At 42.3% G+C, this 14,979-nt stretch overlaps 1 protein-coding gene, 2 pseudogenes and 1 gene segment (V, D, J or C); 2 read left to right on the plus strand and 2 right to left on the minus strand.

Annotated features, from left to right (window-relative positions):
• Positions 1–1,520: 1,520 nt before the first annotated feature.
• LOC146295046 (Ig kappa-b4 chain C region pseudogene) lies at positions 1,521–2,896 on the plus strand (annotated as a pseudogene). The gene is made up of 2 exons (XR_014753256.1): positions 1,521–1,575; positions 2,294–2,896. The product of XR_014753256.1 is annotated as an Ig kappa-b4 chain C region pseudogene (transcript).
• Positions 2,897–4,638: 1,742 nt separating this feature from the next.
• LOC146295047 (uncharacterized) lies at positions 4,639–14,833 on the minus strand. Its single transcript, XM_084695940.1, has 5 exons — positions 14,761–14,833; positions 7,520–7,836; positions 6,030–6,051; positions 5,110–5,172; positions 4,639–4,964 (listed from the first exon to the last, which is right to left on the minus strand). The coding sequence occupies exons 1-5, from the start codon at positions 14,831–14,833 to the stop codon at positions 4,639–4,641; spliced, it is 801 nt and encodes a 266-aa protein (XP_084552066.1).
• Positions 8,972–10,729, plus strand: LOC146295048 (Ig kappa-b4 chain C region pseudogene; annotated as a pseudogene). Of its 2 annotated transcripts, none has more exons than XR_014753267.1 (2): positions 8,972–9,055; positions 10,138–10,729. The product of XR_014753267.1 is annotated as an Ig kappa-b4 chain C region pseudogene, transcript variant X1 (transcript). The 2 variants fall into 2 exon arrangements; XR_014753268.1 differs by lacking the exon at positions 8,972–9,055 and adding an exon at positions 9,341–9,414.
• LOC146295049 (Ig kappa chain V region K29-213-like) lies at positions 11,878–12,503 on the minus strand. The segment is given in 2 exon segments: positions 11,878–12,283; positions 12,429–12,503. Coding segments are annotated over 2 exon segments (399 nt in total).
• Positions 14,834–14,979: the final 146 nt, after the last annotated feature.

The following is a 14,979-nucleotide window of genomic DNA, read 5'->3' on the forward strand; positions in this document are numbered from 1 at the left end:
CTGGAAAAGAGAAAGACCTTGTCACAATGTTGAACAATTACAACATTTCAAATGTAACTACTCTTTAATGACGCATGCAAAGCATCTACTCATACTGTATATGTAAACATCTCTGTGAAAAATTTATTTGATTTCTTACCCTGAATAAAGAGAGTTAGGATCCACCCAATGCTGATAATCAAAGTCATGGTTGTTGTAGATTCTGTTGGTGTGAAGAACAGCTCTCAGTGATGAAGTGTTGAACTCACATATAAACACTCCCAGACTACTGAAGCTCATACATGCAGCATGCAAATAAGTCCAGCATATGTCATCTATTTCAGTTACTGGGGATGTTCCCTGGAGATCTGCACGTAAAAATGTCCTTCCCCATTATGTCTACGTGGATGTTGTATAACCGCAACAACACATTTACTAATTAATTTAGGTACATTTGAAAACAGTCCTGTGTAGTACAAGTGTATAATAATGTCAGTGGAATATACAGCATATTAAGGAATGTGTGGGGAAATGTAGGGACAGTCAGACATTCATGTCAATAACTGTCTACATGAACATTGTTGACCTGTCTCCTGGTCGTTCTGATCTTGATAACAAGACCATCAGCAGAGATAGTCTTCCTCATGTGGTCCTGTATTCTCTCATCAGCCTGTTCACTCATGCTTGGACTAAGTTCCTCAAATCAGTCAGTGAACACTCGTGTCAACTAAAGCTGCTGGGATTCTCTGCTGGTGGAGTCTGTCCACTGTGACTTCACCCCCACTGTTAAGTCTGGGATCAGCATGTAGAAGAAAGGAATATACAACATGGATCACTGTCCCAGCTGCTCTCTAGCCTGTGGACAATATGGAGGAATACTAACAGTGGATGTGATGCTGGACACTGGCTCTGCTGTTGTCATGGAGTCTGATGAGGACGACACATGAGAGGTTCACCAGAGTAGGTCCTGAAACATGGAGTAGGAATACGATACAGACCCAGGTCACATGATGCTGGAGACAGAGCCTCAGCTGCTGTTGAAGAGAGTGGAGTGCAGGATTGTGTAGTCTGCTGTAGTCCAGTGTTGTGTTGTGTGAGTCCAGGTTGAAGCAGACAGCAGCTGTGTGCTTTGGTAGAGATGCAGCATCACAACACAGAGAGGTTTTTGTACGACGACTTAACCAGAGTCAATCACTGTGGTGGACTTTTGGTGGAGGCACCAGACTGGATGTTGGAAGTAAGTATCTGAACAAGATTGAATCTTCTCTGTGTTAAACTAAATATGTCTTGACATCAATACTGAGTGTCACTTCTCTGAATATGGTTATTTTTTCAACATTTTAGAAAATTCGGAAAAACTCGATTTTTGGCTTAAAATGAAAACAAATGAAGAAATGTAAAGCTTTTTCACGATTCTGAAAATGAGCTAAAAGCAGTCATTGAGAAAGTATTCTTGATGCTTTAACAAAGAAACTAAAGTCCAACTAAGCTGTGGTGAATCCAGCAGCAATAGGAGGGAGGTTTTTGTACGGGCAGTCATAGAGGTTGAATCACTGTGGTACACTTTTGGTGGAGGTACCAGACTAGATGTTGGAAGTAAGTAACAATCTTTACTGAAAGGGATTTCACTTTTTGAATGCTTCATTCTTCATAGACATTTTCAAGTTGTAAGAATTATTTCCAAAAGTGTCCTCTTTTTTTGTAATTTTCTAATTGAGATCAACATGGTTAAACCTTCAAATCCTCAAAGATCGTGTAAAAAAATTATGTTTTCTGGTGAATACCGTAAAATTACACATTTTAGAACTAGAATCAAATTTTAGAACTAGAATCAAAAGTTTGATTCTAGTTTGTGTTTTTACTTCATCTTAATGCTGTTTGTTCATGGGTGGATGCACTGATCGTCTGATGAGATTTGACATGTTGTTTTGAGTTATTTATGCACCTGCATGATCATATGTTAATATCTACAATGTATTTTAATGAAATGTAATTAGATTAAAATAAAAAAATCAGACTTATTTTGATACAAACTGTTGGTTTTACACTGACAGTGACGATTTAAATGATCATTTACATTTCTCAAAAAAATACCTTAATTTTGTTGCCTCATATCACATAATATTTACTTATGTTCTTGTATTTACTTAATGTAATTTCTGTGTTAACACTTTCATAACTTATTGACATTTCCAAATGACTGCAGAGGTAATTAGTCTTTGGTTAAAATAGCAGAAGTCCATCTCTGTCTTCAAAGACAATCTCTGAAACTGCTGAGTATGTTTGTAATGTGACGTATTGTGTTTGTCTCCAGGTGACCGTGCCCCCACCCTGACGGTGCTGCCCCCCTCCAGTGAGGAACTGTCCAGTAAGAGTACGGCCACGCTGATGTGTCTGGCCAACCAGGGCTTCCCCTCAGACTGGAGCCTCAGCTGGAAGGTGGACGGGAGCAGCAAGAAGAGCCAGGAGGCCAGCAGGGGGCTCCTGGAGAAGGACGGCCAGTACAGCTGGAGCAGCACCCTGACTCTCACTGCCCAGGAGTGGACCAGGGTGCTGGAGGTGACCTGTGAGGCCCAGCGGGGCTCCCAGCCTCCGGTCACTCACACCCTGAAGAGAGAGCAGTGTTCAGAGTAGCCCCAGGCTCACCCAGCCCTGTGGAGAGGGGCTGCTTCCTCTGCTGGGACTCTGTTCTGGGTTCAGCCGTTCTCTGTCCTCCTGATGGCTCACATGCAGACTAACAGGGAGCTTTGCCAGAGTCCACGTGTCGCTGCTCTCTGTCCACTGAGCTGTTATCAGTGCTAGTGTTGATGTGTTATGCTGGAAGTCGCTATTCACTCTGTATGTTGGCTTTGCTTTGATGCTTGAATGTTGTTGTTTTAGTTGGACAATAAAGAAGTATTCTTGAATTTGAAAATAAGGAATTTGACTTTATTCATCAACATGTTGATTACAGTAATCATGATATGGAATTGCACATTGAAATAGTTCATTGCATTACTGTATTTTCATCAGATCATCATCAGATCAGCAACACAAGAAACACAATGATAGATCATAAGACATTAGTGTTTCACTAATACTACGATTGTATTTGGTTGTAAACAGATCTAGACCACACACCAGTCAGGTTCCATTCATCATTGATATTCATCTGTCATCATGACACAGCATACAGCTCTACAGGAGAGTTTACCTTCTACCACCATGAATCCATGGGATTGTGTTCACACAGTAAGGACAGACTCATCCAAAATCACTCATGTTCAATCTGAACATCATTTGAGTTCAGTCATTAAAGACAATAGTTTAATTTGCAGTGATACAACATGCTCCCTAATCTGTGGGACCCTGATGATAATCCCCCTTAATCCCCTGGGGTCAGGTGAGCATCTGGTGACAGTGCTGCTCTATTCTGGGAGTAGCAGAACCAGCCACCATGAAGATGCAAATCTCAGTTTCACTCCAACAGCTCCCAATGTACAGCTGAACAGTTCAGTCTAAACTACCCTGGACTGTGCCAGGTGTGAGGGGGGGCTGGTCTCATTGCTGAGGGGGGAGAGGAGGGGGTAGAGTGAGTCATCTAACTCCTGTCTGACATGAATGTTACACAGGAATGGAAGTGGGGATTTCCTCTCAGGTCGTCATCTCAGAGATGTATTTAATACTTTAGAATAAATAAAGTATATGATGCATTTATAAATAATAGTCAGTTTATCTTTTGTTTTCAAATGACTACTTAAAGACTTATTTCAAAATGTATAACCCAGCGTTAATAATGTCTGGTTGTGTTAATGTAAGGCGTTTCTGTGAGTTCGTCATGAACACTTAAAGAACCATGTAATCTGATGTAGACTATAAAATACACTAAAGACACTGTCAACCTGATAAGTGTTTGGCATGAGAAACAGTCCTAGATACACTTCATAGTGGAATGTTCTACATGTTTGTGTGTATTGCAGGGCTTGGCTAAGGGAGACATCTTTATTTCAGTCATATTTGGTCATTCCTTAAGCAGCTCAATTAATGTATACTTTTCTTTTTTTTAATCATGGACCTTTTTAATCTTGATTGGATGGTGTCAGTTCAAGGTAGACAGGAAAGGCAGTGGGAGAGAGAGGGGAAGACCTGCAGCAAAGGGCCTAGGTTGGATCAGAACCCAGGCTGCTGTTTGAGGGCCTCAGCCCATGTGGTACCCACTCTACCCAATGAGCCAGTGTGGTGCCCCCAGGGTTTCCAGTTCCACTTTGATCACCTGACCATCATGATGTCACTGTCAGTAACTTATGTATTCCTGTCTGGGTTGATGTCTATAAGAAACAATGTTTGAGTTGTCCCCTTTTCAGTCAACAAGCACCAAATCTCTAAATTGAGGCTTGCAAAACTGAAGGTTTCCATCTTCTTAAACTCTCCAAAAACCTTTATATTTTAGTAGCAAATCCTTCCTGTAAGTTTTATAAGACAGGTAATTAACTGTGAAGATTTGAGAATAATGATGAATTAAATGGAATATAGTGGAAATCTATAATGGTGTATAAATTCAGGAATGGTGTCCAAGAATGTATCTTGTAACCTGCTAATCACTAACCAGTTCTGAAAGTTCATGGGGTGTAGCAGCTGCACTTCCTCTAAAGCTGAGGGAGGTTTTTGTACGGCTCTGTATCACTGTGTGAACACATAGACACTGTTAGGGTAGTGTAAACTCTGACAGTAGTAATCTCCTGCATCTTCAGCCAGGACTCCACTGATGGTCAGAGTGAAGTCACTCCCAGATCCACTACCACTGAATCTAGATGGAGTCCCAGACTGAAGTGTTGTAGCCCCGTAAATTAGGAGTTTAGGAGCTTCTCCTGGTCTCTGGAGGTACCAGTGTAGATAATTATTATTGTACACAGGACTGCTAACTCTACATCCTATAGAGACTGTATCTCCTGCAGGAACAGCTTTCACTGCAGGAGTCTGAGTCAAAGTGTACTGCCCTCTGGACTCTGGGTGTGAAGAGAGATGATGAAAGAAGAGACAAATATTAAGGATACATCTGGATATGTCAAAACATACACATTGCAGTGGTTAACAAGTGGTTAACATTAGAGGTAATACTGAAGTTGGTCTTTTATGACAGAACTCTCTTACCCTGTATGTAGACAGCTAGAGTCCAGATGAAGATGGTGATCAGAGTCATGGTTGTTGAGGGTTCTGTTGTCATGAAGGACAGCTCTCAGTCATGAGGTGTTAAACTCACAGGACTATAAACCCTCCCAGACCACTGAAGCATGTGCTGCCTATGCAAAGTATCCTCTCTGTTCAGACACACTTTCTTGGACCCACAGAGAAACTGTAGTTTAAGGGATGTGTGAACTGAGGCTTGATGTTGAGTCTCAATGATCACAGTCTCTGTGTCCCTCTAGTGGTCAGTGTTGGCACGATGACAATTATAACGACTGATTGCGATGGTTTGGTATTTTTTTAACTTAAAATACTTTGTCATGTCACAGTTGACCTCCTTGACTGTCTTGTTTAATATTTAGAGTTAGTGACCTGCTGTTCAGTGAAAACAGCATTGAAAATATACTGCTTTGAATCCTGATGAATGTGACAGTCACTGATGTGATCTGAGTGAGAAATAGTCAGTAAGGATAAGTTTCATGTTAATAATTATAGACAATTATATGTATTCTCTAGATGTCAATTCAAAAGATTTTCAACTTGTCTCATCAGTAACAACAATGAGTCTGCCTACCGGAGGGAGGTCGGCCGTCTAGAGTCCAGGTGGGTATTCCAGAAAGCAGGTTATGTCACATACCCGGGTAAGTTAACTCCCCATCTGACACCCAGCCTTGTAGCAACATTGCCAGTAGGTTGCTGCAACATTGTGAATCAGCTGGTGGGTTAACTCACCCGGTTATGTGGCATAACCTGCTTTCTGGAATACCCACCTGGTGTGCAGTCAACAACCAAGAGCTCAATGTCAACAAGACAGTGGAGGTGATTATGGACTTCCGTAAAAAGGTTCCAACACATCCTCCACTTGTCATCAACAACTCATCTGTCACCGTAGTAGGGCATTTCAAGTTCCTAGGCACAACCATCACAACCACAACCATCACCAACACATGCTGTTTGCACTCCATTTTTTGGGGTTCATGTTGTTTTAATTTGTAACTTGTATAACTGCATGCTCTTATGGGTCTTCCCTTTGGCACTTGTTTAGTTTTTCACAATGTATGCTTCATGTTTTGGCTGCTTGCAGTGTTTGGGACTACCTCGTTGTTATGATCAGTGACCTATGCTTTTTTGTAAAGCTCTCTCTTGGAAGTCGCTTTGGATAAAAGCGTCTGCTAAATGCATACATGTAAATGTAAACACACTAAAATGGGACAATAACATCACTCAATTCGTGAAGAAAGGTCAGCAGCGCCTGTTCTTCCTCCGGCAGCTGAGAGGACTACAGGTCAGCCCCCCCATCATGGTGCAGTTTTACAGGGCTATCATTAAGAGTGGGCTTACATCCTCTCACTCTGTCTGGTATGACTCTGCCTCTGCCCGCTCTAAGGCCAGGCTCCAAAGAGTCGTACGGGCTGCAGAGCGCATCATCGGCTGCCCCCTTCCCTCCATCAAGGACCTTCACATCTCCCGATCCCTCAGGAAAGCAATAAGGATCACGGCAGACCCCTCACATCAGTGGCGATTTTAGACCCTTTTTAGGGGTGCTCAAGCACCCCTATATTTCATCTCAGCACCCCTAAAAATAATAATGAAAAAATTATAAGTATTATTGTTTATTATCATTTGATGCTGGTAGTTCATGAAGAAAGGGACATCCTTAGTTTTTTCATTCATTCAATATTTTGCAGAGAAATACATAAATGTATTAATTGTTATCCAGTGAAATTAGAGATCACATGAGCAAGGGCATTTAGCACTTTTGCAAGGCACTGTATTCATGTTACATTCTCATTGGGGGCTGAGCACCCCTAAAGGTCTGATCCTAGAATCGCCTGTATCTTTAGCCGTCTCCTCTCTGGACGGAGATACAGGGCCATCATGACCAAAACATCACGTCACCTCAACAGTTTTTTCCCCCGAGCAATAGCCCTCCTAAATAGCTCTGACACATGAACTTTATGGCACTTTATTTAACGTTATTTAACAGTACTATTGTTGCACTACCTCCACTCTTTATGTATTTTTACTCATACTGGGACTATCTGTCCTTCTATTGTTTTTCTGTTTTGTCTTGTTGTTCTATTTGTGATGTAATAGCCTGCATGGAGAATACCAAATGAATTTCCTAGCATTGTATACATGGCGAAATAAAGTTGAATTGAATTGATTTGCTACAGTGTTTTAAGGAGTGCTTTGACGTGAGGGTGAGGTAGTTAACATATGAGCATCACTGATATATTCATCTCAGTGTAACAAAGGCCAGTCAGTGTTCCATGTCACTGTCTCTTCCCCCTCAGCACCTGCAGTAGGTCCCAGCTGTAGCAGTGCAGTCACTGTGCAGTCTGACTGAGGGAGGTTTTTGTACGGCTCTGTATCACTGTGTGAACACGTTACCACTGTGGTAACTCTGACAGTAGTAATCTCCTGCATCTTCAGCCAGGACTCCACTGATGGTCAGAGTGAAGTCACTCCCAGTTCCACTACCACTGAATCTAGATGGAGTATCAGACTCAAGTGTTGTAGCGTAGTAAATGAGGAGTTTAGGAGCTTCTCCTGGTTTCTGGAGGTACCAGGCTATACAAGGAGGAGAGCAAGGCGTATCACTGCTGGTTTTACACTGCAGAGAGACTGTCTGTTTTGGGAGAACAGCTTTCACTGCAGGAGTCTGAGTCACAGTGATCTGTCCTCTGGACTCTGGAAAAGAGAAAGACCTTGTCACAATGTTGAACTATTACAACATTTCAATTGTATTTACTCTTTGATGACACATGCAAAGCATCGGACTCATACTGTATATGTAAACACCTCTGTAAAAAATGAATTTGATTTCTTACCCTGAATAAAGAGAGTTAGGATCCACACAATGCTGATAATCAAAGTCATGGTTGTAGTAGATTCAGTTGGTGTGAAGAACAGCTCTCAGTCATGAAGTGTTGAACTCACATATAAACACTCCCAGACTACTGAAGCTCATACATGCAGCATGCAAATAAGTCCAGCATGTGTCATCTATTTCAGTTACTGGGGATGTTCACTGAAGATCTGCACGTAAAAATGTCCTTCCCCATTATGTCTACGTGGATGTTATATAACCACAACAACACATTTACTAATTAATTTAGGTACATTTGAACAGTCCTGTGTAGTACAAGTGTATAATAATGTCAGTGGAATATACAGCATATTAAGGAATGTGTGGGGAAATGTAGGGACAGTCAGACATTCATGTCAATAACCTTCTGTCTACATGAACATTGTTGACCTGTCTCCTTGTCGTTCTGATCTTGATAACAAGACCATCAGCAGAGATAGTCTTCCTCATGTGGTCCTGTATTCTCTCATCAGCCTGTTCACTCATGCTTGGACTAAGTTCCTCAAATCAGTCAGTGAACACTCGTGTCAACTAAAGCTGCTGGGATTCTCTGCTGGTGGAGTCTGTCCACTGTGACTTCACCCCCACTGTTAAGTCTGGGATCAGCATGTAGAAGAAAGGAATATACAACATGGATCACTGTCCCAGCTGCTCTCTAGCCTGTGGACAATATGGAGGAATACTAACAGTGGATGTGATGCTGGACACTGGCTCTGCTGTTGTCATGGAGTCTGATGAGGACGACACATGAGAGGTTCACCAGAGTAGGTCCTGAAACATGGAGTAGGAATACGATACAGACCCAGGTCACATGATGCTGGAGACAGAGCCTCAGCTGCTGTTGAAGAGAGTGGAGTGCAGGATTGTGTAGTCTGCTGTAGTCCAGTGTTGTGTTGTGTGAGTCCAGGTTGAAGCAGACAGCAGCTGTGTGCTCTGGTAGAGATGCAGCATCACAACACAGAGAGGTTTTTGTACGACGACTTAACCAGAGTCAATCACTGTGGTGGACTTTTGGTGGAGGCACCAGACTGGATGTTGGAAGTAAGTATCTGAACAAGATTGAATCTTCTCTGTATTTAACTAAATATGTCTTGACATCAATACTGAGTGTCACTTCTCTGAATATAGTTATTTTTTCAACATTTTAGAAAATTCGGAAAAACTAGATTTTTGGCTTAAAATGAAAACAAATGAAGAAATGTAAAGCTTTTTCACGATTCTGAAAATGAGCTAAAAGCAGTCATTGAGAAAGTATTCTTGATGCTTTAACAAAGAAACTAAAGTCCAACTAAGCTGTGGTGAATCCAGCAGCAATAGGAGGGAGGTTTTTGTACGGGCAGTCATAGAGGTTGAATCACTGTGGTACACTTTTGGTGGAGGTACCAGACTAGATGTTGGAAGTAAGTAACAATCTTTACTGAAAGGGATTTCACTTTTTGAATGCTTGATTCTTCATAGACATTTTAAGGTTGTAAGAATTATTTCCAAAAGTGTCCTCTTTTTTTGTAATTTTCTAATTGAGATCAAGATGGTTAAACCTTCAATTCCTCAAAGATCGTATAAAAAACTGTATGTTTTCTGGTGAATACTATAAAATTACACATTTTAGAACTAGAATCAAATTTTAGAACTAGATTCAAAAGTTTGATTCTAGTTTGTGTTTTTACTTCATCTTAATGCTGTTTGTTCATGGGTGGATGCATTGATCGTCTGATGAGATTTGACATGTTGTTTTGAGTTATTTATGCACCTGCATGATCATGTGATAATATCTATAATGTCAGTTCATGAAATGTATTTAGATTTTTTTGATTTGGCCAGACTTATTTTGATACAAACTGCTAGTTGTACACCGACCGTGACCATTTTAGTAATGATCATTTCCCACCAAAATACCATAATTGTGTTGCCTTGTACAGTATGACAAAATATTGACTCATGTATTAACTTGATTTCATTTCTTTGTTCACACTATGATAACTTATTTATATTTTGTCCAGAAGCAATTGCATTGGTCTTTTTTCGTTGAAATAACAGAAGTCCATCTCTGTCTTCAAAGACAATATCTTGAGTAGATAACTGCTGAGTATGTTTGTAATCTGACGTATTGTGTTTGTCTCCAGGTGACCGTGCCCCCACCCTGACGGTGCTGCCCCCCTCCAGTGAGGAACTGTCCAGTAAGAGTACGGCCACGCTGATGTGTCTGGCCAACCAGGGCTTCCCCTCAGACTGGAGCCTCAGCTGGAAGGTGGACGGGAGCAGCAAGAAGAGCCAGGAGGCCAGCAGGGGGCTCCTGGAGAAGGACGGCCAGTACAGCTGGAGCAGCACCCTGACTCTCACTGCCCAGGAGTGGACCAGGGTGCTGGAGGTGACCTGTGAGGCCCAGCGGGGCTCCCAGCCTCCGGTCACTCACACCCTGAAGAGAGAGCAGTGTTCAGAGTAGCCCCAGGCTCACCCAGCCCTGTGGAGAGGGGCTGCTTCCTCTGCTGGGACTCTGTTCTGGGTTCAGCCGTTCTCTGTCCTCCTGATGGCTCACATGCAGACTAACAGGGAGCTTTGCCAGAGTCCACGTGTCGCTGCTCTCTGTCCACTGAGCTGTGATCAGTGCTAGTGTTGATGTGTTATGCTGGAAGTCGCTATTCACTCTGTATGTTGGCTTTGCTTTGATGCTTGAATGTTGTTGTTTTAGTTGGACAATAAAGAAGTATTCTTGAATTTGAAAATAAGGAATTTGACTTTATTCATTAACATGTTGATTACAGTAATCATGAGATGGAATTTCACATTGAAATAGTTCATTGCATTACTGTATTTTCATCAGATCATCATCAGATCAGCAACACAAGAAAAACAATGATAGATCATAAGACATTAGTGTTTCACTGATACTACGATTGTATTTGGTTGTAAACAGATCTAGACCACACACCAGTCAGGTTCCATTCATCATTGATATTCATCTGTCATCATGACACAGCATGCAGCTCTACAGGAGAGTTAACCTTCTACCACCATGATACCATGGGATTGTGTTCACACAGTAAGGACAGACTCATCCAAAATCACTCAAGTTCAATCTGAACATCATTTGAGTTCAGTCATTAAAGACAATAGTTTAATGTGCAGTGATACAACATGGTCCCTAATCTGTGGGACCCTGATGATAATCCCCCATAATCCCCTGGGGTCAGGTGAGCATCTGGTGACAGTGCTGCTCTATTCTGAGAGTAGCAAAACCAGCCACCCTGAAGATGCAAATCTCAGTTTCACACCAACAGCTCCCAATGTACAGCTGAACAGTTGAGTCTAAACTACCCTGGACTGGGCCAGGTGTGAGGGGGGGCTGGTCTCATTACTGAGGGGGGAGAGGAGGGGGTAGAGTGAGTCATCTAACTCCTGTCTGACATGAATGTTACACAGGAATGGAAGTGGGGACTTCCTCTCAAGTCTTCATGTCAGAGGTCAGACCAGGACCATGTGATCTGATGTAGAAAACTCTGAAGAGTTTATGACTGGTTAACATGATGACAGTGTGGTGAAGTGTGTGTTGAGGTCTCACATGAGGTTTCAATGAGATACATGACAATGACAGAGGCAGAAAGGAGTTGATTATGATAGGGATTATGATCATTATCAATGTAAACGAGCATAGTTGTGGTATTTTTAAATTAGTTTCACACTAATATAAACAGAAAGTGTTTTGTTTTTCCATAAGTGGTTTCATATCTTAACTTCATTAGCTAAAATGTTTTAAGGAGTGCTTTGACATGATGGTGGGTTAGTTAACGTATGAACATCACTGATATATTCATCTCAGTGTAACAAAGACCAGTCAGTGTTCCATGTCACTGTCTCTTCCCCCTCAGCACCTGCAGTAGGTCCCAGCTGTAGCAGTGCAGTCACTGTGCAGTCTGACTGAGGGAGGTTTTTGTACGGCTCTGTATCACTGTGTGAACACTTCACCACTGTGGTAACTCTGACAGTAGTAATCTCCTGCATCTTCAGCCAGGACTCCACTGATGGTCAGAGTGAAGTCACTCCCAGATCCACTACCACTGAATCTAGATGGAGTCCCAGACTGAAGTGTTGTAGCCCTGTAAATGAGGAGTTTAGGAGCTTCTCCTGGTCTCTGGAGGTACCAGGCTAGATAGTGATTACCACTATAACTGTACACAGGACTGCTAACTCTACATCCTATAGAGACTGTATGTCCTGCAGGAACAGCTTTCAATGCAGGAGTTTGAGTCACAGTGTACTGCCCTCTGGACTCTGGGTGTGAAGAGATAAAATTAAAGAAGAGACAAATATTAAGGACACATCTGGATATGACAAAACATACACATTGCAGTGGATAATAAGTGGTTATCAGTAGAGGTAATACTGAAGAGGATCTTGTATGACAGAACTCTCTTACCCTGTATGCAGACAGCTAGAGTCCAGATGAAGATGGTGATCAGAGTCATGGTTGTTGTGGGTTCTGTTGTCATGAAGGACAGCTCTCAGTCATGAGGTGTTAAACTCACAGGACTATAAACCCTCCCAGATCACTGAAGCATGTGCTGCCTATGCAAAGTGTCCTCTCTGTTTAGACACACTCTCTTGGACCCACAAAGAAAAAATGTGGTTGAACAGATATGTGAACTGAGGCTTGATGCTGTGTCTCAAAGTCTCTGTGTCCCTCTAGTGGTCAGTGTAAGTATCTCAGTCTGCGTGGACTCAAAGTGATGCCGCTGACATTGCAGACTCCATCTCTCTTCAAACAGACTCGGAATACATGTGATTTCCTGAGATATATTTATTATCAGTGACCCGTTGTTCAGTAAAGCCAACAGTGATGATATTCACACAAAGAGAACCGTGGTGGGAACTTGTAAAAATGGGAGGGACAGAAAGAAATCAGAAACAGGAGAGACAGCAGACGGATGAAGCAGAGAGAACAGGAGAGAGAGGAAGAGAGACATCAAGAAGGCCTGCAGAAGGAATCTGAAAGACTTCAAGAATCCAGAGAGACATTAAAAGACTGCAGGAACATGAATAGGACCAGTCCAGACAGACAGAGTCCCTGCAGAGAGAACTTGATCTTGTACAGCGCTCAGAGGCTGCTGGACAGAGGCTTGTTGAGCAGGAGATGGATGATCCAAAACATGCAGACCAGGTGGAGAGATCAGAGCAGGAGAGAGTCATGGAGGAGAGACAGAGGGAGGAAATACAGAGGTAGGAGAGACAGAGGGAGGAAATACAAATGGAGGAGAGAAGGCAAAGAGAAGACAACAGGGATGGAGGTGAGATGGAGACAAGAAGGAGCTTGAGAACAAGGCAACAGAAGAGGCAAAACAACCCAATAAGAAAGGAAAAACCTTACTGCTGGTTTTATGCCCTTAGAAATAATTAGTCTTCATATTTAAACGTAAGATTCTTATATTTTTAATGTATGCACCTTCCTACCAAAGCAAATTCCTTGTCTGTGCAAACTTTCACAGCGAATATAACCCATTCTGACTCTGAAGAGGAGAAAGAGAGGAAGGAGACAGTAAGAGAGATGGAGAAAACCCAAGTGGCCAAGTTGTATGACATGAAAGTGAAAGGTACAGAAAACTATTGTCTCCAAAAAGTATTCAATACACAAATAGATTTATTTCAAGATAGGGAGAGAATTGTGAGAGAGGATAAGAAAATGAAACAGTACAAGAAGAGAAGGGAGGAAGAAGACAGACAACGGCAGGCTTGTGAACAACCATCATCTGCAAAGACAGAGAAGGAGAGGCAGGAGAATGTGAGACTGGCAGGCATGAGGAGAACAGAGAGAAGAGCCAGGAGAGACCTGGAGCTGGAGAGACAGCAGAACATTCTAAAGGAGCAGAGACCGCAAGCACAGGAAGAGGATGGAGAAACAAGACACAAAGTCACAAAGGAGAAGGTTGATGACAGCAGTGGTGATGTTCTCTTAAGTCCTGTTAAAAACATTACAGTCACTGATCAGCACTGAGTCTGAATGAGTCAGTGTGTCAATAGGGACACCTTTGAGAACATCTAAATAATGATTATTGGTGGACAGAAAGTCATCATAAACACATGTACATGTTTACATGTTTTAAGGAGTGCTTTGACATGAGGGTGGGTTAGTTAACATATGAGCATCACTGATATATTCATCTCAGTGTAACAAAGACCAGTCAGTGTTCCATGTCACTGTCTCTTCCCCCTCAGCACCTGCAGTAGGTCCCAGCTGTAGCAGTGCAGTCACTGTGCAGTCTGACTGAGGGAGGTTTTTGTACGGCTCTGTATCACTGTGTGAACACTGGACCACTGTGGTAACTCTGACAGTAGTAATCTCCTGCATCTTCAGTCAGGACTCCACTGATGGTCAGAGTGAAGTCACTCCCAGATCCACTACCACTGAATCTAGATGGAGTCCCAGACTCAAGTGTTGTAGCGTAGTAAATGAGGAGTTTAGGAGCTTCTCCTGGTCTCTGGAGGTACCAGTGTAGATAATTATTATTGTACACAGGACTGCTAACTCTACATCCTATAGAGACTGTATCTCCTGCAGGAACAGCTTTCACTGCAGGAGTCTGAGTCAAAGTGTACTGCCCTCTGGACTCTGGGTGTGAAGAGAGATGATGAAAGAAGAGACAAATATTAAGGATATATCTGGATATGTCAAAACATACACATTGCAGTGGTTAACAAGTGGTTAACATTAGAGGTAATACTGAAGTTGATCTTTTATGACAGAACTCTCTTACCCTGTATGTAGACAGCTAGAGTCCAGATGAAGATGGTGATCAGAGTCATGGTTGTTGTGGGTTCTGTTGTCATGAAGGACAGCTCTCAGTCATGAGGTGTTAAACTCACAGGACTATAAACCCTCCCAGACCACTGAAGCATGTGCTGCCTATGCAAAGTGTCCTCTCTGTTCAGACACACTTTCTTGGACCCACAGAGAAACTGTAGTTGAAGAGATG

This window comes from Hypomesus nipponensis, chromosome 4 (assembly GCF_054491055.1).
Source record: "Hypomesus nipponensis isolate SF chromosome 4, ASM5449105v1, whole genome shotgun sequence".
In the NCBI taxonomy this organism is placed as follows: Eukaryota; Metazoa; Chordata; class Actinopteri; order Osmeriformes; family Osmeridae; genus Hypomesus; species Hypomesus nipponensis.